This window comes from Cherax quadricarinatus, chromosome 2 (assembly GCF_038502225.1).
Source record: "Cherax quadricarinatus isolate ZL_2023a chromosome 2, ASM3850222v1, whole genome shotgun sequence".
NCBI classification, from domain to species: domain Eukaryota; kingdom Metazoa; phylum Arthropoda; class Malacostraca; order Decapoda; family Parastacidae; genus Cherax; species Cherax quadricarinatus.
In genome coordinates, this window is record NC_091293.1 from 76,158,273 (window position 1) to 76,180,516 (window position 22,244).

Below are 22,244 nucleotides of genomic sequence, written 5' to 3' on the forward strand. Positions count from 1 at the left end.
AGTTAAATCCTGAGATAATGTGCAGTCATTCAATATAGACAAATGTTACAATTACCTTCAGTTTTCTTTCTTTCTCGTAGACAACGCTCTTGACAATATTGATAGCAGGATAAATGTATGATAACAGAAGAACAAATGGCAGCCATGCCTGTAATGCCACCAGGTAATTATCATCTATGAATGGCGGGTAAGGCATTCGCTGCATTTCTACTGAAAAAAACACTGTAAAAAAATAACTTTAGGAACATGTTTTATCAGAACGTTTGTTGAATCTATTACAAAACACAAATGAACATAAATGTGAGGTAAATTAAAAGATTTACATCTTCGAAAATCATTTAAATTAGAAAGTGTATAAATAAACTTCTTAAAATATTCACTGCTATACTACACACTTGAGTATAGGGTACAGTTCTAAGGTTAACAATACACAGATAACCCAAACATAGTAGAGAGGAGTCTACGAAGATGTTTCGGTCCGACTTGGACCATTTACAAAGTCACACTGTGTGACTTCGTAAATGGTCCAAGTAAGGCATTTGCTGCATTTCTACTGAAAAAAACACTGTAAAAAAATAACTTTAGGAACATGTTTTATCAGAACGTTTGTTGAATCTATTACAAAACACAAATGAACATAAATGTGAGGTAAATTAAAAGATTTACATCTTCGAAAATCATTTAAATTAGAAAGTGTATAAATAAACTTCTTAAAATATTCACTGCTATACTACACACTTGAGTATAGGGTACAGTTCTAAGGTTAACAATACACAGATAACCCAAACATAGTAGAGAGGAGTCTACGAAGATGTTTCGGTCCGACTTGGACCATTTACAAAGTCACACTGTGTGACTTCGTAAATGGTCCAAGTCGGACCAAAACGTCGTCGTGGGCTCCTCTCTTATATGTACGGGTTATTTGTGTATCGTTCCAGTCACGGTATTGTGCCTTTTTTTGTTATCTAAGGTTAACAATTTTGTCAAAAAGTAGTGGGTAGACTTATTCAAGGATAATATTTCTGAAGGGTTCATATCTATTAACCCTTTGAGGGTCGACAGGCCCTCTCCGAAACTCGTTCACAGGGTCGGCAAATTTCAAAAAAAAAAAATTATTTTTTCTTATGAAAAAATAGAGTTTTTTTTTCTAAACATTACAGGATAAACAAAAAAAATTTACCATCAATACTTACGGAGATATGGATGCATGAAGTTTGCAGAAAATGAGCCGCGTATTGCAACAGCGGCGACTGCCGCTCACCCGGTAAACTTTAGTTTACTTGTATTTGAAGGTTTGTTGTTTTTTTCACTATTTTATTTTTTCACATAACTTATGTTTATTCAGTATACACAAATACAGTTACATAGAATTATCTTACATAGCAGCATATGTGTAGAGAACCCAGGATAACCAAAAAAAGTCAGACAGAGTGACTTAAAATAACATTGGGGTGTTAGTCAACTAGGGTGGGTCTCATCCTAGAACAAAAATAACCTAATTTGCCTGAAATGCTCTTCATAACAAGCAGCTTTCTGTATAGTAGTACAGTATGCCACTGATGTCAGCTAGGCCTGTATACCTTGTTGATGTACTTGTAGAAATAAAGATATTATAATAATAATAATAATAATAATAATAATAATAATAATAATAATAATAATAATAATAATAATAATAATAAGTAGAAGTGATGCAAGGAGGGAAGAGTATATGGAGAAAAAGAGAGGTTAAGAGAGTGGTGAAGCAATGTAAAAAGAGAGCAAATGAGAGAGTGGGTGAGATGTTATTAACATATTTTGTTGAAAATAAGAAAGTTTTGGAGTGAGATTAATAAGTTAAGGAAGCCTAGAGAACAAATGGATTTGTCAGTTAAAAATAGGAGAGGAGAGTTATTAAATGGAGAGTTAGAGTTATTGGGAATATGGAAGGAATATTTTGAGGAATTGTTAAATGTTGATGAAGATAGGGAAGCTGTGATTTCATGTATAGGGCAAGGAGGAATAACATCTTGTAGGAGTGAGGAAGAGCCAGTTGTGAGTGTGGGGGAAGTTCGTGAGGCAGAAGGTAAAATGAAAGGGGGTAAGGCAGCTGGGATTGATGGGATAAAGATAGAAATGTTAAAAGCAGGTGGGGATATAGTTTTGGAGTGGTTGGTGCAATTATTTAATAAATGTATGGAAGAGGGTAAGGTACCTAGGGATTGGCAGAGAGCATGCATAGTTCCTTTGTATAAAGGCAAAGGGGACAAAAGAGAGTGCAAAAATTATATTCAAATTCAAATTCAAATTTTATTCTCTATAAGGATTACAATGCTGAGTTTACAGAATTTGGTTATTGTGTGGCTTACATGTAGTAAAATAATGATTACAGAGTGTACCACTAGAACACCTAGCATGGCTAGGCATTTCGGGCAGACTTAGATTAAATCTTAAGTTTAAAATATTACAAAATTATGAGGTAAGTTGGTATTATGGCTAAGTGACTAAATACTAGTTTGTGAGTTTAGCAATGTGAATGCTTTTGTTTTGGCACTATACATAGTTTCAGTATTAGAGTATCACAGGTCAACTTTTGACTAGTTAAGATTCATTATTTTGAGATTGAGATTGATATTTCTGTTTATGGTCAAATGGGTGAGTGAGTGTAAGTGTGAACCACCAGGTGGTATTCGTATAATTAGTTGACAGGGTGCATCAGGGAGATAAGATGTTTTCTAATGGTAGTTTTGAAGGTGATGAATGTGTCTGCAGTTTTAGAATTTTCAGGTAGGGTGTTCCAGATTTTAGGGCCTTTGACATACACTGAACTTTTGTAAAGGTTTAGTCGGACACGGGGAATGTCATAGAGATGTTTGTGTCTGGTGTTGTGCCTGTGGGTTCTGTCACAACTATCAAGAAAGCGTTTTAGGTCAAGGTTAATATTGGAATTTAAGGTCCTGTAGATGTAGATTGCACAGTAGTAAGTGTGGATGTACCGAACAGGGAGTAAGTTTAGATCTATGAAGAGTGGGGGGGTGTGTTGCCAGGGATGGGATATAGTGATTATTCTCAATGCGGCTTTTTGTTGGGTTATTATTGGCTTTAGGTGTGTTGCTGCAGTTGAACCCCAAGCACAGATAGCATAGGTGAGGTATGGCTATATAAGTGAATGGTATAGTGTGAGAAGGGCAGTTTGCGGCACGTAGTATCGTATCTTGGAGAGGATCCCAACCGTTTTGGATACTTTTTTGGTTATGTGTTGGATATGGGTGCTGAAGTTCAGGTTGTTGTCGAGGTATAGGCCTAGGAATTTGCCCTCATTATGCCTGGCAATTAGTGTTGTCAATCTTAATGTTAATTTGCGCATCTCCTGCTCTGCTACCAAACATAATGTAGTAGGTTTTGCCAGCGTTAAGTGTAAGTTTATTGGCTGTCATCCAAGTCGATATTTTGATCAGCTCCTCGTTAACAATGGTGTTGAGGGTGGCAAGATTAGGGTGAGAGATGACACAAGTCGTGTCGTCAGCAAAGAGAATGGGGTTCAGGTGTTGAGATACATTTGGAAGATCATTGATGTATATGAGGAAGAGCAGGGGACAAAGGACACTTCCCTACAAAACTCCAGTATCAAGTGGCTGTGTTGTTGATGCTGTGTCTTTAATGGTGACAAACTGATACCTATTAGTAAGGTAAGATTTGAAATATGCAAGCACATGGCCTCTTATACCATAATGGTCAAGTTTGTGGAGTAGGATGCCGTGGTCTACTGTGTCAAAAGCTTTTCTTAGGTCAATAAAAATTCCTAGTGGATATTCCTTATTTTCCAATGCTGTGTAAAGCAGATCTAGCATTTTTATGATTGCATCGTTAGTGCTTTTATTTTTCCTGAATCCAAATTGGCAGGGGTTGAGTATGTTTTGTGCCGTTATAAATGAATATAGTCTCCTGTGCACGAGTTTCTCAAAGATTTTGGATAGCAATGGTAAGTTTGATATTGGCCTATAGTTGTTTAAATCTGTAGGGTCACCACCTTTATGTATTGGTGTAACCCATGCCATCTTGAGTAGTTTCAGGAAGGTGCTAGTTTCTAGTGACTTGTTAAAAAGTAATGAGATAGTATGCAAGAGGACATGGGCCGCTCTCTTGTACAATAATGGTGGGACATGAGACAGATTCCCCGAGTTATTTTTAAGTGACTTTATAATCTCGGTGACTTCCGTGGGCTCAGTTGGAGCAAGATAGAAGGAATTTGGGAAATTCCCATCTAGGTAGTCCCCGGCATGGGCATTGGTACGTGGGATTTTATTGGCGAGATTAGAACCTATGGTTGAGAAGAAGTCATTTATCTTGTTAGCTGTGTCAGTGGGTTGCAGTGGTGTTTCATTAGGTTTAGTTAGGACAATATTCTTGGTTTTTCTCAGTTTGTCGGTCCCTAGAATCTGAGAGAGTGTTTTCCAGGTCTTTTTTATATCTCCTCTTGTGTCAGTGAATCTACTGGAGTAGTATAGTTGTTTGGCTTTCTATAGGGGGATAAGTCTGTTCAGTATACCTGGTAAAGTGTATGGTAGAGTTATTATTGAAATAATTAAGAGTAAGATGGAGAATAGGATAGCAGATGAACAAGGAGGCTTTAGGAAAGGTAGGGGTTGTGTGGACCAGGTGTTTACAGTGAAACATATAAGTGAACAGTATTTAGATAAGGCTAAAGAGGTTTTTGTGGCATTTATGGATTTGGAAAAGGCATATGACAGGGTGGCTAGGGGGGCAATGTGGCAGACATTGCAGGTGTATGGTATAGGAGGTAGGTTACTGAAAGCAGTGAAGAGTTTTTACGAGGATAGTGAGGCTCAAGTTAGAGTATGTAGGAAAGAGGGAGATTATTTCCCAGTAAAAGTAGGCCTTAGACAAGGATGTGTGATGTCACCGTAGTTGTTTAATATATTTATAGATGGGGTTGTAAGAGAAGTAAATGCGAGGGTCTTGGCAAGAGGCGTGAAGTTAAAAGATAAAGAATCACACAAAGTGGGAGTTGTCACAGTTGCTCTCTGCTGATGACACTGTGCTCTTGGGAGATTCTGAAGAGAAGTTGCAGAGATTGGTGGATGAATTTGGTAGGGTATGTAAAAGAAGAAAATTAAAAGCAAATACAGGAAAGAGTAAGGTTATGAGGATAACAAAAAGATTAGGTGATGAAAGATTGGATATCAGTTTGGAGGGAGAGAGTATGGAGGAGGTGAATGTATTCAGATATTTAGGAGTGGACGTGTCAGCGGATGAGTCTATGAAAGATGAGGTGAATCATAGAATTGATTAGGGGAAAAGGGTGAGAAGAGCACTTAGGAGTCTGTGGAGACAAAGAACTTTGTCCTTGGAGGCAAAGAGGGGAATGTATGAGAGTATAGTTTTACCAATGCTCTTATATGAGTGTGAAGCATGGGTGATGAATGTTGCAGCGAGGAGAAGGGTGGAGGCAGTGAAGATGTCATGTCTGAGGGCAATGTGTTGTGTGAATATAATGCAGAGAATTCGTAGTTCGGAAGTTAGGAGGAGGTGCAGGATTGCCAAAACTGTTGTCCACAGGGCTGAGGAAGGGTTGTCGAGGTGGTTCGGACATGTAGAGAGAATGGAGCGAAACAGAATGACTTCAAGAGTGTATCAGTCTGTAGTGGAAGGAAGGCGGGGTAGGGGTCAGCCTAGGAAAGGTTGGCGGGAGGGGGTAAAGGAGGTTGTTTTGTGTGCGAGGGGCTTGGACTTCCAGCAGGCATGCGTGAGTGTGTTTGATAGGAGTGAATGGAGACAAATGGTTTTTAATACTTGACGTGCTGTTGGAGTGTGAGCAAAGTAACATTTATGAAGGGATCCAGGGAAACCGGCAGGCCGGACTTGAGTCCTGGAGATGGGAAGTACAGTGCCTGCACTCTGAAGGAGGGGTGTTAATGTTTCAGTTTAAAAACTGTAGTGTAAAGCACCCTTCTGGTAAGACAGTGATGGAGTGAATGATGGTGAAAGTTTTTCTTTTTCAGGCCACCCTGCCTTGGTGGGAATCGGCCAGTGTGTTAATAAATAAATAAATATTATTATTATAAGATACAACAACTAAAATTTGGTTTTATGTTGATCATGGGGGATGAAAGTTTGCAAAAATGTCATAGAATAAGTCAAGCTCTGCAAAATGAGGATATGAACTTGAAAAACATGTGCAGACCTGTACGAGTCATTAGCTGACCAATAATGCACTTTAACCCTTAAACGGTCCAAACAGATCGACGTTCAAATTCATAGTTCTACAAAAGTAGATCTACATTTTTTTACATATTTTCAAATATAAAAAAAAAAATGTAGATAAGTTTTTTTACACATTTTCACATGTAAAACAAAAAAAAAAAGATCTACATTTTTTTACATACTTTCAGATGTTGAAAAAACGTATATATACGTTTGGACCATTCAAGGGTTAAGAGATGACTTTTGAAAGATTTAAAGCACTTGCCAAGGAAATATTACCAAATGTTGATTACAGTGTAGCTCAAATGTACAAATGTATCAGAAAGAAGGTACACATTGATGGAGATCTGAATCTGAATGCCAGAGATAAATTTTGTATCACCAACTTCATCTACTGAAACTAAAAGATACAGTGGACCCTCTGATATCAGCCGTTCCAGATATCGGCAAATTCGGATTTCGGCCGCTTTTTTGCCCAAAATTCTATCCTGGATTTTGGCTGGCAACTCGGAAATTGGCCGTATTGGACACGTCCACCTGCCCGCCATGCCGCATTCATGAGTCAGTCTGGCTGTGTCTCTGGGTGAGTGAGCAAGGTTCTGCACATTCATCCAAACATTTCATTATAATCCATTATTTTTTGTGGTTGTTGATTGAGTGTAATTGTGAAATAACCCACCATGGGCCCAAAGTAAGTTCAGAGTGCCAGAAATTTGTTAAAGAAAGTGAGAAACATGATAGAATCCAAGAAAGAAATTGTAGCAAAGTACGAGAGTGGTGTATGTGTCCTGGAGCTTGCCAGGATGTATGGGAAATCCAAATCAACAATCACTTCCATCCTGGCAAAGAAAGTAGAAATCAAGAAAGCTAATGTTGCGAAAGGGGTAAATATTCTGACGAAACAAAGATAACCAATAATTGAAGATGTGGAGAAGTTATTGTTGGTGTGGATCAACGATAAACAATTAGAGGGAGATGGTGTTGTGGAGTCGATCATTTGTGAAAAGGCAAGGCAGTTGCATGACAATCTCAAAGAAAATGCCTGCAACGAGTGCTGCTGTTAGTGAATTTAAGGCCAGGAAAGGCTGGTTTGAGAGATTTAAGAAGCGTAGTGGCATACACAGTGTTGTAAGGCATAGCGAGGCTGCAAGTTCAGACAAAAGTATACTTGAAGAATTCATGCATGAATTCAAGGAGTAAGTAGAGGCTGAAGGATTCCTTCCCAACAAGTGTTCAATTGTGACGAAACAGGCCTCTTTTGGAAGAAAATGCCAAAGAGGACCTACATCATGCAGGAGGAAAAGGCACTGCCATGACAAGCCTATGAAGGATAGGCTTACTCTTTTGTTCTGTGGTAATGCAAGTGGGGATTTCAAAGTGAAGCCTTTACTGGTGTATCACTCTGAAAATCCCAGAGTGTTTAAGAAAAACAATGTCGTCAAGAGTGAATTGGGCGTGTTGTGGAAAGCTAATAATAAGGCATAGGTCATAAGGCAAATTTTCATTGACTGAGTCCATGAAGTGTTTGGCCTGAGTGAAAAAATACCTCCAGGAAAATAAATTGCCACTCAAGTGCCTCCTGGTACTGGACAATACTTCTGCTCATCCTCCAAACTTGGCAGACCAACTGTCTGTGGAGTTAAGTTTTATAACAGTCAAGTTCTTGCCTCCTAACACCACTCCTCTCATCTAGCCCATGGACCTGCAGGTCATTTCTAACTTCAAAAAACTCTACATGAAAGCAATGTTTCAAAGGTGCTTTGAAGTGACCTCGGGCACTGACTTGACCCTAAGAGAGTTCTGGAGGAATCACTTCAATATCCTCCATTGCATAAGCCTTATAGGTAAGGCTTGGCAGGGAGTGACTTCCAGGACTTTGAGTTCTGCTTGGAGAAAACTGTGGTCAGAATGTGTCAATGAGAAGGATTTTGAAGGGTTTGAGGCTGACCCTGACCCTGACCCTTTCAACCCTCTGCCTGTTGTGGCTTTGGGGAAGTCCATGGGGTTGGAGGTGAGTGACCAGGATGTGGAAGAGTTGCTGGATGGCCACAGGGAAGAGCTAACCACTGAAGAGCTGTAAGACCTTCATCTGCAACAGCAACAGACCACAGCTGAGGAAATTGCTTCAGAGGAGGAGGAAGAGAGAGGGGAGAATGTGCCTTCTTCAGTGATTAAGGACATGTGTGCAAAGTAGAGTGAGTTTCAAAGTTTTGTGGAGAAATATCACCCTGACCAAGCTCAAAAAAGCCATATCTGCAACATGTTCAGTGACAAAACCTTGTCCCACTTCAGACAAATCTTAATGTGATGCCAAAAACAGACCTCTCTGGAAATTTTCTTTGTGTGACAGGGTTACAGTGACTCAAGTTGATCCTAGTGCCAGTAAAAGACAAAGAAGGGAAGTAACCCTGGATAGGGACTTGTTACCTGAAGTCCTTATGGAGGGGGATTCCCCTTCCAAACAATAAACCCCAACTCCCTCTCCCCTTCTTCCATATGCCAACAAGAGTCTTCAATAAATGTATGTAATGTTCATTCATTAGTAAAATTAGTGCTTTATATTTCTCATTGCTTTGTGTATATGAAACTATACTTAATCTTTAAAAAATGTGTTTTTTGTTAATATTTTTGGGTGTCTGGAATGGATTAATTGCACAGTATTTACATTAATTCTTATGGGAAATATTATATTGGTTTTCAGCCTTTTCGAATTTAGGCCAACCTTCTGAAGCAGATTACGGCAGATAACTAAGGGTCCACTGTACTCTCAGTGTTCTCAAAAGCTAATTGATGCTTACCCAGAGGACTTAGACACTAAACTATATGCTGAGCTTCAGCAGTTTCACTCATATGTGCACCATAAGTTCAGTGCAACAAAAAACTGTTAAAACCTGATTCAGTCATACTCAGCTTTATAAAATAATACAAACTTGAGTGTGCACTTCCAAATGCAGACACTACCTTGTGCATATTTTTAATAATGGTCACAATTTGCACAGATAAGCATTCATTTCTCAGTTCAAGCATATTAACCCTTTGAGGGTTTTCATCGTACTAGTACGTCTTACGCGTAGGGGTTTTTGACGTACTAGTACGCATAAATTCTAGCGGCCTCAAATCTCGCGCGAAAAGGCTGATAGGCCTAGGTGTGAGAGAATGGGTCTGCGTGGTCAGTGTGCGTGGTAGAAAAAAAATCTGGGACCCAGTGGTGCATTGTGGGAATGCCCTCTTAGTAAACAATGTCCACCATGCCTCGCGGTAAGAAGCTCCTCACTCCTCAGCGAATTGGGACACTTTTGTTCCCCAGTGACAGTTCTAATAGTGATGGAAGTGCCAGTGAAGATGAGTTTCGTGGTTTTAGTGAGGTTTTGACCGAAACTAATGACCATAATATCGGTAATAGTGAAGAAAACCCAGACGACCCTCAGCCTTCCACCTCTGGTGCTGGGCCCTCGTGTTCACGTTCAGTTGTTCCAGAACCCAAGAGGAAACTTCTATTTTCCCAAATCCCAGACTCAGATGAGAGCATGGGTGATGATAGTGATAGTGAATATGAACTACAAGCTCTTCAAACTAGTTCCAGTAGTGATAGTGAAGTGCAATATTCCCCAGTGAAGCGTCAGTATATACGACGATATATGCGCTCTGGAAGTGTGCCATATGCTATTCCAAGGGGAAGGAGTGTATCTCGGAGTACATCCCGTGGCTGTACAACAGGAACAGACAGTGAAAATGACGAAGATACTGTTGCAATTGGGATGGAAAATGTGCGTGGTGGTAGTGGTGCCGGCGGTGAGGCACCAGCAGTGGGCCATGCTGCCACCCACGCTGCCACCCACGCCGCTGCCTCAGCTGATCTAGAACAAAGGCCACCATCCCCCACTCCCCCACCACACCAGCCTCCACAACCACAACCTCCACAACCACAACCTCCACAACCACAACCACCTGTCATTGTCCAGTACCCACCAGCAGACCGCACCTGGGATTGGCAGGAAGCTGTCAATTTTGTTCCAAATCCCCACCAGTTTGATGGCAGCCAAAGTGGAATACGGCCATCTTGTGCACTTGGGAACAATGCCACTGAACTGGAATGTTTCGAGTTATTCTTTGACGAACCACTGATGAAAAGTATTGTCATGGAAAGCAACACATACTACGAGTACACCATGGCAAACACAATACTTTCACCAAAATCACGTCTACACCAATGGAAGGAGGCAACTGTGGCTGAGCTGTATCTTTTCTTTGCCACAATAATGCTTATGCCACATGTGTATAAGCACAAAGTGAAATCATACTGGTCAACAGACCCCCTGATTGCAACACCAGGTTTCAGTGATATAATGCCAGTGAATCGATTTGTGCTAATGTTACGTATGCTTCACTTCTCAGATAAAACCAGGCCTGACAGAACTGACAGGTTATATAAGATTAGGAATGTGTTTGTGTATCTGAAACAGAAATTCAGTACTCATTTTTATCCCTTCAGGAAGCTTGTAATTGACGAGTCTTTGATTCTGTTCAAAGGAAGACTCTCTTTCAAGCAGTACATACCAAGCAAGAGGAAACGCTTTGGTATAAAGTTGTTTGTGCTTTGTGATTGTTACAGTGGTCTGGTATTGGATATTATTGTGTACACTGGAAGTTATACATTGCAAAATACCAGGAAGTTATTGGGCATCTCAGGTGATGTGGTTCGAACAATGATAGAACCATACCTTGGTAAGGGGCATATATTATATACAGATAACTGGTACACAAGCCCCTCACTCAGTGATTTTTTGCGAGTGAACATGACAGATGTGTGTGGCACAGTGCGTGCAAATCGAAAACATATGCCCAGGTTTGATGCTGGCACTCGCAGAGGTGAGGTGCAGGCGTTTGCTGCCAATGACATCATGGCATTTCGGTGGCATGACAAACGAGATGTCACACTGTTGTCATCAATTCACCCTAATGAAATGGCAGACAGTGGCAGGCAGCATAGAGAGAGAAATGAACCCATTCTAAAACCTGCAGCTGTGATTGATTACACCTTCAACATGCGTTCAGTGGACAAATGTGACATGCAGATTGGGTTTGCTGATTGTGTTCGCAAGAGTTATAAGTGGTACATCAAACTGTTTTTCCATCTTCTGGACATTTCCATGCTCAATGCTTATAATATGTATAAGATGAGCACCAGAAACAAACCACAGTACGGCGAATTCTGTTTGTCTGTCATCAGACAAATAGTATTCAAGTACCAAGGAAATGCACCTGCAATTGACCGCCCACCAAATTATCAACAACTACCTGCTCGTCTGAAGCATGGTGATCACTTCCTGGTAAAACTGCCTGCTACTGCTTTGAAGAAAAAGGCTCAGAAGAGGTGTTACGTCTGTTCACATACAAAAAAACGCCCACGGCAACGCAGAGACACTCGTTTTATGTGTGAGGAGTGCAAAACTCCACTGTGCATGACACCATGTTTCAAAGAGTTCCACAGGCTGCAGAACTTCTAGAAACATGTCCTGTGACTGTATATGTGTATATAAAATATAGAAAAATAGTAATAAACAACATTTCATATTGTTTGTTTGTGTAAATATTTTCTGTAAACAAAATAATGACAACAGTGTTTACGCCCTTATTGTGTAGTATTGAAAAAGAAATAACTTACAAAATACTGATCATGTTGGCCTCAGAGGCCATAAAAGTTACTCAGAAAAAAGAAAAATTGAAAAAAAATTGAAAATAGTACATAAAAAAGTAAATAGAAAAATACCGGGTGACGGCAGTCGGCGATGTTACCATATGTTGTTCAATTTTGGCAAATTTCACACCTCCATATCTCGGTAAGTATTGACGCTAAAATTTTTTTGTTTAGCCTATAATGTTTAGAAAAAAATACTCTATTTTTTCATAAGAAAAAATAATTTTTTTTTTTTTTGAAATTTGGCCGACCCTGAGAACGAGTTTCGGAGAGGGCCTGTCGACCCTCAAAGGGTTAAAAATTCCAACAGAACAACTATGCACCCAGAGAGGCTGGATGCTTGTCTCTGCTAAATATAGAAGTAGATTTGTTATGTCTGAGTGGTTTTGAAGACCTGATCAAAGACTTTGTGGTTAAAAAGAGTAGGAAGAATAATTTTAAATGATAAAGATATAAATAGGCAACAATAGCATCCTTTGATCCATCAGGGCCAGATTAAAGTCAGCTGATGCTGTATGCTGAAATGATATATATCTTCAATGTTAGAAAGCAGTGGAATGAAAGATGTTTACTTCATACAAATAATGATATTTCTCTTTTATAATATTTATTTTGAAAAAATTGTCCATCATCGATTTCTGTAGAAAAGTATTGCTCTCAAGACCCTTGGCTGTCTTCAAGAAGGCTTTGGACAGGCACCTAAAGTCAGTACCTGATCAGCCGAGCTGTGGTACGTCGGTTTACGTCAGCCAACAGTAATAGCCTGGTTGATTAGGCCCTGATGCACCATGAGGCCTGGTCACAGACCGGGCCGCAGGTGTGTTGACCCCCAAAACCTTCTCCAGGTACTCCAGGTATCAAGATCTCATAATTTCTGTAGAGATAATATCAGATGTATTGTGTCTTATCTTTTGGAAAGTGATTAAAAATTGTTTTCAATAAATTTTTGCGTTTGCATTTTTCCCTTTATAAGTTTTATTAACCCTTTCAGGGTTTTGGCCGTACTAGTACGGCTTATGCCCCAGGGTTTTTGACGTACTAGTACGCCTAAATTCTAGCACCCTCAAATCTAGTGAGAGAAAGCTGGTAGGCCTACATATGAAAGAATGGGTCTATGTGGTCAGTGTGCGCAGTATAAAAAAAATCCTACAGCACACAGTGCGTAATGAGAAAAAAAATTTGACCATGTTTTTGGATTAAAACAGCAAATTTGCACTGTATTTTTGTATTGTATTTATTGTTGTATTCTAGTTCTCCTGGTCTCATTTTATAGAATGGAACACATATTACAGAAATTGAGATGATTTTGACTGGTTATACAATGAAAAGTACCTTAAAATTGAACTCAAAGAAGCAGAAATGTTCGATTTTTACCCAAGTTCAAAAGTAAACAAATCATGTCAAGCATCCAATACAGGTCAACTGGTGAGTCTAATATTCTTTCACAAGTGCGCTGATATTATTTATACCATTTCTACACTAATGCAGTAGTCTGCATAACAGTAAATCTTCTATTTTTTGTAAGAATAAAAATTCAAAGTGGAAAGCCAAAAAAATATAAGAGGGGCCTGGGGATGTGACTAACGAACAGAGAACTTGTTATTTTAGTGCCAGGAATGTCTTTCTTGTTTATTCTGGACCCTATTCGGAAATTGGCATCTTTTGAAATTTGTGTTTAATTGGCAAAATTGCTAAATTCTGACCACTTTATTGGATAGTTGAAATCAGTAAATGGGTGGTTTCTTGTACTCATTCGATAGAAAAAAATGGAGTTCTAGCAAAATAGTTATGATTTTTGTCGACTAGCACACTGGAATTGGCCGAAAATGGGGCTCAAAGTGGGCAAAATCGCCGATGCGTAAACATCGTCGAGACTGCTAAGTTTTCCATCAAATTTCATACTTTTAGTGTCATTATGATCGGAAAAAAGATTCTCTATCTTTTCATAAGAAAAAATAAATTTTTTTTTAAATTTAGGGACCCTGAGAACAAGTCTCGGAGAGGGCCTGGGGACCTTGAAAGGGTTAAAAAGTATATACATAAAACAGTGATGAAAATTTATATATCTTTTTTTTCTGTTGTCCTAGCTATAAGAATGTAACTGGCTTATAATGCTTGCTGCTATTTAGTGTTTAAATAAATATTTATCTTTTTTTATTAACACACAGGCTGCTTCCCACCAAGGCAGGGTGGCCCAAAAAAGAAAAGCTTTCATCATCATTCACTCAATCACTGTCTTGCCAGAGGCGTTCTTACACTACAGTTATAAAACTGCAGCATTAACACCCCTCCCTAAGTTTATATTTAATATAGTTGTGTGCTCTGGCATGGGGGATGATGACTTTGAAGAAAACTGAGTTTTTAATGTCTTATCTCACCTTCAGCACTTACCGAGTCTTAATGTCTTGTCAGCTGAACAATGGAAGGGCCGAGGAGGGCACCATTTTTAGGCTGAGCTTAAGGCACCACTTGGTCTTAATTCGACTGTATAGTGATAAACAATTAAGTGTAGCTGACAGCTTATGAGTTAGTCGACTACCTAATAGATGATCGGTGTACCTGAACAAATAGGTATTCTATCACTCTCATTATGACCGATGCTCATTATGACCCACACTCACTGTTATGGGACTATGAGACCCAACACATATTGATGTATATAAGTAACAGTTACTCCTAGATAGTAGGTTGGTAGACAGCAATCGCCCAGGGAGGTACTACCGTCCTGCCAAGTGAGCGTAAAACGGAAACCTGTAATTGTTTTACATGATGGTAGGATTACTGGTGTCTTTTTTTTCTGCCTCAAACATGCAAGATTTCAGGTACGTCCTGCTACTTCTTCTTACACTTAGGTCACACTACACATACATGTACAAGCATATATATATATATATATATACACACAACCCTCTGGGTTTTCTTCTATTTTCTTACTAGTTCTTGGTCCTGTTTATTTCCAGTTATCTCCGTGGGGAAGTGGATCAGAATTCTTCCTCCGTAAGCCATGTGTGTTGTAAGAGGTGACCAAAATGCCAGGAGCAAGCGGCTAGTAACCCCTTCTCCTGTATATATTACTAAATTTGAAAGGAGAAACTTTCATTTTTTCTTTTGGGCCACCCCACCTTGGTGGGATATGGCTGGTACGTTGAAAGAAAGAAGTAACAGTTACTCTGGAATACCTAATTATATTGAATTGACGGGGTCTCAGCCCTAAGTGTCATAAGGGCAGATCACCCTTATGGCTGTAAAGCAGCTGAGTCAAGCCTGTTTTTCTCAATATAATAGGATATACTATAGACACACAAACACACAATTTAAATAAGTAGTTTATAAAGTTGTATTTCTTTTTGTAAAAGTAAAATAAGGTGTGGTAGAATTGTGGTAACTAGAGAATTGTGCTTGGCAACAGTCTTTTGTTGTTTTGATGGGTGTGGGAGGAGCTTAGCTAGGCTCCTCCCTCTCCCTGACTCTTGTTGTTGGCTTCAAGCTGGTAGGACTACTGGGTCCTTTTTATTTTTTATTTTTTTTGGAGGGGGGGGCATTATGTGTACCCCAGGGGTGAGTTTTATACCTTAAGTTGTAGCCACCATACTCAGGGTGACTAAAGTGTGTCAAAACACTGTTTAGTCCAGAGATTAGTCAAGAAGAGAGAAGGGCAAATTGCTGAGAAGCACCATGTGGGCTGTTCCCAGGAGAACAGCTAGGGAGTGTGTAGACTTATGTTTTGTATACTGTATATTCTGTATATATCTACCTGAATATAAGTATCTATTTTGTGGTAGAAGTAGTTTAAATAACCTGTGGAGAGGGCTGGTGAAAGGATTTCAGAGACACTGAGGATGATCAGTCACGAATGTAAGTACATATTACCCTAGACTGATAAGGCCCTTATGTAAAAGCTACCCCACACTAGAACATGTAGTGAGAACCTTACTATCAAAGTAATAATGGACAACAACATGTACATTTTTGCTAATTTTACTGTAAAAAACCTTAAGACACCTATAACAATCGGTGCCATTTACCGGACACCTCACACAAACATCCCAAATTTCAGTGAGAAATTAAAGTCACTAATAACAAACAGACAAATGAATAAGCACCACCTTCTCTTAGCTGGAGACTTCAACATCAACCTTGGCTTACTAGATGATCAGCCTGTAACTGATTTCATCAACAATATGAACAACACACTTCTCATACCAACAATAACTAAACCAACCAGGCTCACTGAGACAAGTGCAACCATAATAGACCACATATGGACCAATATACTAGCCCCCCTTAAATCAGGGATAATCACAGATAGCACTACAGACCACTACTCTACCTTCCTCCTGACAAACATTAGTAAACCACCACTTGAATACAACAAAGTCTCATTTAGACTCCATGACGAGGCCTCAATAAGGAAGTTCACAACTGACCTAGAGATTGTTGACTGGCCTACAGAATTCTCCAAGGCCAATGGTATTGATGACTGGACAGACATTTTTCTTAACAAATTACTTAGACTATACAACAAACATTGTCCTATAAAAACGAAACAGATCACAAGCAAACGGCTTGGTTGCCCATGGCTAACCAGCACCATTCTGAAATCCATTGACAAGAAACACCAATATGAAAAGCAATATAGACAGGGCTTAATACACAAAGATATTCTTAAACACTATTCATCAGTTCTCACCAAAGTAATAAAGAAAGCCAAACAACTATACTACTCCAGTAGATTCACAGACACTAGAGGAGATATAAAAAAGACCTGGAAAATACACTCAGATTCTAGGGACCCACAAACTGAAAAAAAACAAGAATATTGTCCTAACTAAACCTAATGAAACACCACTACATCCCACTGACACAGCTAACAAGATAAACGACTTCTTCTCAACCATAGGATCTAATCTCGCCAATAAAATCCCACATACTAATGCCCATGCCGGGGACTACCTAGATGGGAATTTCCCAAATTCCTTCTATCTTGCACCAACTGAGCCCTCGGAAGTCACCGAGATTATAAAGTCACTTAAAAACAACTCAGGGAATCTGTCTAATGTCCCACCATTACTGAACAAGCGAGCGGCCCATATCCTTTTGCATTCTATTTCATTACTTTTTAACAAGTCACTAGAAACTAGCACCTTCCCAAAACTACTCAAGATGGCAAGGGTTACACCAATACATAAAGGTGGTGACCCTACAGACTTAAACAACTATAGGCCAATATCAAACTTACCATTGCTATCCAAAATCTTTGAGAAACTCGTGCACAGGAGATTATATTCATTTATAACAGCACAAAACATACTCAACCCCTGCCAATTTGGATTTAGGAAAAATAAAAGCACTAATGATGCAATCATAAAAATGCTAGATCTGCTTTACACAGCATTGGAAAATAAGGAATATCCATTAGGAATTTTTATTGACCTAAGAAAAGCTTTTGACACAGTAGACCACGACATCCTACTCCACAAACTTGACCATTACGGTATAAGAGGCCATGCACTTGCTTATTTCAAATCTTACCTTACTAATAGGTATCAGTATGTTACGATTAAAGACACAGCATCAACAACACGGCCACTTGATACTGGAGTTCCGCAGGGAAGTGTCCTTGGTCCCCTGCTTTTCCTCATATACATCAATGATCTTCCAAACGTATCCCAACACCTGAAACCCATTCTCTTTGCTGACGACACGACTTATGTCATCTCTCACCCTAATCTTGCCACCCTCAACACCATTGTTAACGAGGAGCTGATCAAAATATCGACTTGGATGACAGCCAATAAACTTACGCTTAACACTGACAAAACCTACTATATTATGTTTGGTAGCAGAGCAGGAGATGCACAAATTAACATTAAGATCGACAACACTCTAATTACCAGACATAATGAGGGCAAATTCCTAGGCCTATACCTTGACAACAACCTGAATTTCAGCACCCATATCCAACACATAACCAAAAAAGTATCCAAAACAGTTGGGATCCTCTCCAAGATACGATACTACGTGCCGCAAAATGCCCTTCTCACACTATACCACTCACTTATTTATCCATACCTCACCTATGCTATTTGTGCTTGGGGATCAACTGCAGCAACACACCTAAAGCCAATAATAACCCAACAAAAAGCTGCAGTAAGAATAATCACTAAATCCCATCCCTGGCAACACCCCTCCCCACTCTTCATAGATCTAAACTTACTCCCTGTTCAGTACATCCACACTTACTACTGTGCAATCTACATCTACAGGACCTTAAATTCCAATATCAACCTTGACCTAAAACGCTTTCTTGACAGTTGTGACAGAACCCACAGTCATAACACCAGACACAAACATCTCTATGACATTCCCCATGTCCGACTAAACCTTTACAAAAATTCAATGTATGTCAAAGGCCCTAAAATCTGGAACACCCTACCTGAGAACTCTAAAACTGCAGACACATTCATCACCTTCAAAACTACCATTAGAAAACATCTTATCTCCCTGATAAACCCCATCAACTAACTACACGAATACCACCTGGTGGTTCACACTTACACTCACTCACCCATTTGACCATAAACAGAAATATTAATCTCAATCTTAAAATAATGAATCCTATGATACTCCAATACTGAAACTATGTACTGTGCCAAAACAAAAGCATTCACATTGCTAAACTCACAAACTAGTATTTAGTCACTTAGCCATAATACCAACTTACCTCATAATTTGTAATATTTTAAAATAAAGAATTAAACTAAGTCTGCCCGAAATGCCTAGCCATGCTAGGCGTTCTAGTGGTACACTCTGTAATCATTATTTAACTACATGTAAACCACACAACAACCAAATTCTGAAATTCAACATTGTAATCTTTATAGAGAATAAACTTTGAATTTGAATTTGAATTTGAACTACAGACCGATAGCACTAACATCCCACATCATAAAAATCTTTGAAAGGATTCTAAGAAGCAAGATCGCCAACCACCTAGATACCCATCAATTACACAACTCAGGGCAACATGGGTTTAGAGCAGGTCACTCCTGCCTGTCCCAGCCACTGGACCACTATGGCAAGGTCCTGGATGTTGTAGAGGATAAACAAAATCTAGATGTAGTATACACAGACTTTGCAAAAGCCTTTGACATGTGTGACCATGGTGAAATAGCAGACAAAATGCATGATTAAGGAATAACAAACAAAGTTGGAAAATGGATCAATAACTTACTGAGAATTAAAACACAAGGAGTAATGATAGTAAACAGAGTAAAGTCCGAGGCATCTACGGGGAAAAGCTCTGTTCCACAAGGCACTGTACTTGCTCCCATCCTATTCCTCATCCTCATATCTGACACAGACAGGGATGTAAGTCATAGCTCCATGTCTTCCTTTGCAGATGACACCTGAACTGCCATGACAGTGACCTCCATCGAAGACACTGCAAGACTCCAAGCGGACATCAACCAAATGTTCAAATGGGACTTTCAAAACAATATGAAGTTCAATGAAGAAAAATTTCAACTACTCAGATATGGAAAACTTGAAGAAATTAAAACTGTATCAGGGTATACAACAAAATCTAATCACACAACAGAGTGAAAAAGAGATAATACCAGAGGATCTCACCTTCAATGACAACAACAATGTATCTACCTCATCTGCTAGAAAAATGATAGGATGGATAAAGAGAACCTTCAAAACTAGGGATGCCAAGCCCATGATGATTCTCTTCAAATCACTTGTTCTCTCTAGGCTATTATACTGCTATACACTAATGGCCCTTTTCAAGGCAGGCAAAACTGCAGACTTGGAGAATATACAGAGAACTTTCACTGCATGTGTAAGTACAATACAGTATTTAAATTACTGGGAATTGTCGAAGTGCCTTGACTTGTACTCCTTGGAATGCAGGTGAGAAAGATATATGATAATATACACTTGGAAAATTTTAGAGGGACTAGTCCCAAATTTGCAAATGGAAATCACTCCCTACAAAAGCAAAAGATTTGGCAGGTGGTGCAACATCCCTCCAATGAAAAGCACGGATGCCACGAGTATGGTAAAAGACAACATAATAAATGTCAGGGGCCCAAGACTGTTCAACTGCCTCCCAGCACACCAATGGACCCCTGCCTGGACAGACAAAGTCAGTAACTGACCAGCCAGGCTGTGGTTCATATATCGGTTTGCATGCAGTCTCCAGTAACAGCCTGGTTATCAGGCCCTGATCCATACTGAGGCCTGGTCATTAACCAAGCCACTGCCGTGTTGTCCCCTCAGAACACCCTCTAGGTATGTGATGAATGGTTTGAAAAACCGACAAGTTGAAGATTGAGACACTCATGCAGCATATGGGAATCTTTATTCAGGAAACGTTTCGCCACACAGTGGCTTCTTCAGTCCAATACAAAGAGGAAGGAGTAAGGAGAGGAGGAGTATGAGGTAATCAGTCCCTCAGCCTGGAGTCGATGTGTTCAGTCCATCAATCTTGTAGAATGTACAGCATAGGGCCGTAGACGTGGCTTATATACTGTAGTGAGGGTCAAATCATTAATTAAATCCAATCCAGGCACCTGTTATCCCTTACCGAGATAACACAGGATTTATCTCTACAGAGAGGGCAGTTAATTTACTTAGTAGTGTGAAATGTTCTGGAGCTTCTAGTCTAGAAGCTCCTCTAGTCATTAGATCACACAAACAAGCCACCAAAAATTTACCTACCTAGATTTGCAAAGCCTTAAACTGGTATATCTGATGGCTTACCTTAACATTGCCTGCTGGACCAATTCATTATGACTTTCCAGAATTACCATGAATATCCATGAGTCACTAATACACACAGAGGTAACAACCTGTCTTCCCCAGTAACTTCAAGTGACTGCCATCCACATAATTACACCACGGTGCCACGAGTTGTGGCACCGTGGTGTAATTATGTAGGTCTACGTCTAGAGACATCATACATACTAGGCTACTTACATTCCTACTCTAGCTTAACTATGTAATTAAGCTCTAGACTGCATATTAGCATGTTAAGGCCTTAAGACTAAGTAAGTAGTGAAGACCTTGCAATGTTGCCATGCCACCAGCTTTCTCCCCTTACTAACCCTCCTTCACATGAAAGAACTGTTAGGCTTACAGAAAACTCACTTGATTTTTTGATAGAGGGAGTAATAACAGAGGAAGGAATGATAGAGGGAGTATTCAATCATATGTTAGAATTAAATCATAATATACGCCCCTACTGTTTTCACTGAAAGAACCACAAATAAAGTATAAAAAGTACAGTACAGAGTCATGCAGCAAAGAGGACGTCAACAGAACATTAAAAATATAAATTAAGAAGAATGATTGAAGTTTCAGAAAATACTTCAATGCAAGACTGAAGAACACATTATATGGTAACTATGTATAAGTTCATTAAAGGTTCAGAAAACTGAGAAGGAATATTTTTTCACTAATATATAACAGACAAAAACCAAGTCACAATTTGATTTAAAAAAGCAGCTAAAAGTCACTAAAAGCATTTCTTTACTGCTAAATGGATGGAACAGGTATGGGTTAAAGAGTTAATATACATACAAGAAATTAATTATAAAAGATGTATATCACTGGCATACTACTACTCCTGTAACTATAAACAGATAAAGTAATTAAAATTAGATAAGGAGAAGGATATATGTTTGGAGAGAAACCTATATTATGATGTGTCATCCATGTCTTGACTACTCATGAACAAAATTTCATAACAAAGGTGTTCACTGCAAACACAGTGTCTTTCCAACTATCTGTCAGCCTAAGCTACAGTCCAGCCATAGAAACTTACATCATGTACACAAGACAAAGAATGCTTGAATACTTACCATCTGGGTTTTTGCCGGTAAAATACTCTATAATACTCATGTCAACTGCATGTTGAATAGCCAAAAATCCTTCATCGTAGTAACCTAGAGAAAAACAATGAACTCAAATGAATTGTCAATACTATATGACAAATTGACTAAATAACTGAAAAATCCGTTATAAGTTAACCCTTAAATGGTCCAAACGTATATATACATTCACGCGCGTAGCGCCCCAAACGTATACATGTATATACGTTTTCTTTGTCATTCATTCAACATTGCCACAATAAGCCTGAGTCACCTAGACATGAGAGAATGGGTGTGCGCACTCACTGTGCGCCATATTAAAATAATTGGGGATGCCTGGGTACCATATGCTCTTTTTTCCTTTTAAAAGAAAAGATTTTTTTTTCCTCAAAAAATCTGGGGCGCTACGCGAGTGAACATATATATACGTTTGGACCGTTTAAGGGTTAAAACCAAATTTAAAA

At 39.2% G+C, this 22,244-nt stretch overlaps 1 protein-coding gene across 5 annotated transcripts in view; it reads right to left on the reverse strand.

Moving 5' to 3' along the window:
* Abca3 (ATP binding cassette subfamily A member 3) overlaps positions 1-22,244 on the reverse strand; it is a 705,605-nt gene that overhangs the window by 372,221 nt on the left and 311,140 nt on the right. For all 5 annotated transcript variants that reach the window (XM_070088958.1, XM_070088966.1, XM_070088973.1 and 2 more), the window contains 2 exons: positions 21,772-21,855; positions 56-222 (listed from right to left, as the gene is read on the reverse strand). In XM_070088958.1, the coding sequence (XP_069945059.1) occupies positions 56-222; positions 21,772-21,855 (251 nt within the window). The remainder of the gene's footprint in view (positions 1-55; positions 223-21,771; positions 21,856-22,244) is intronic.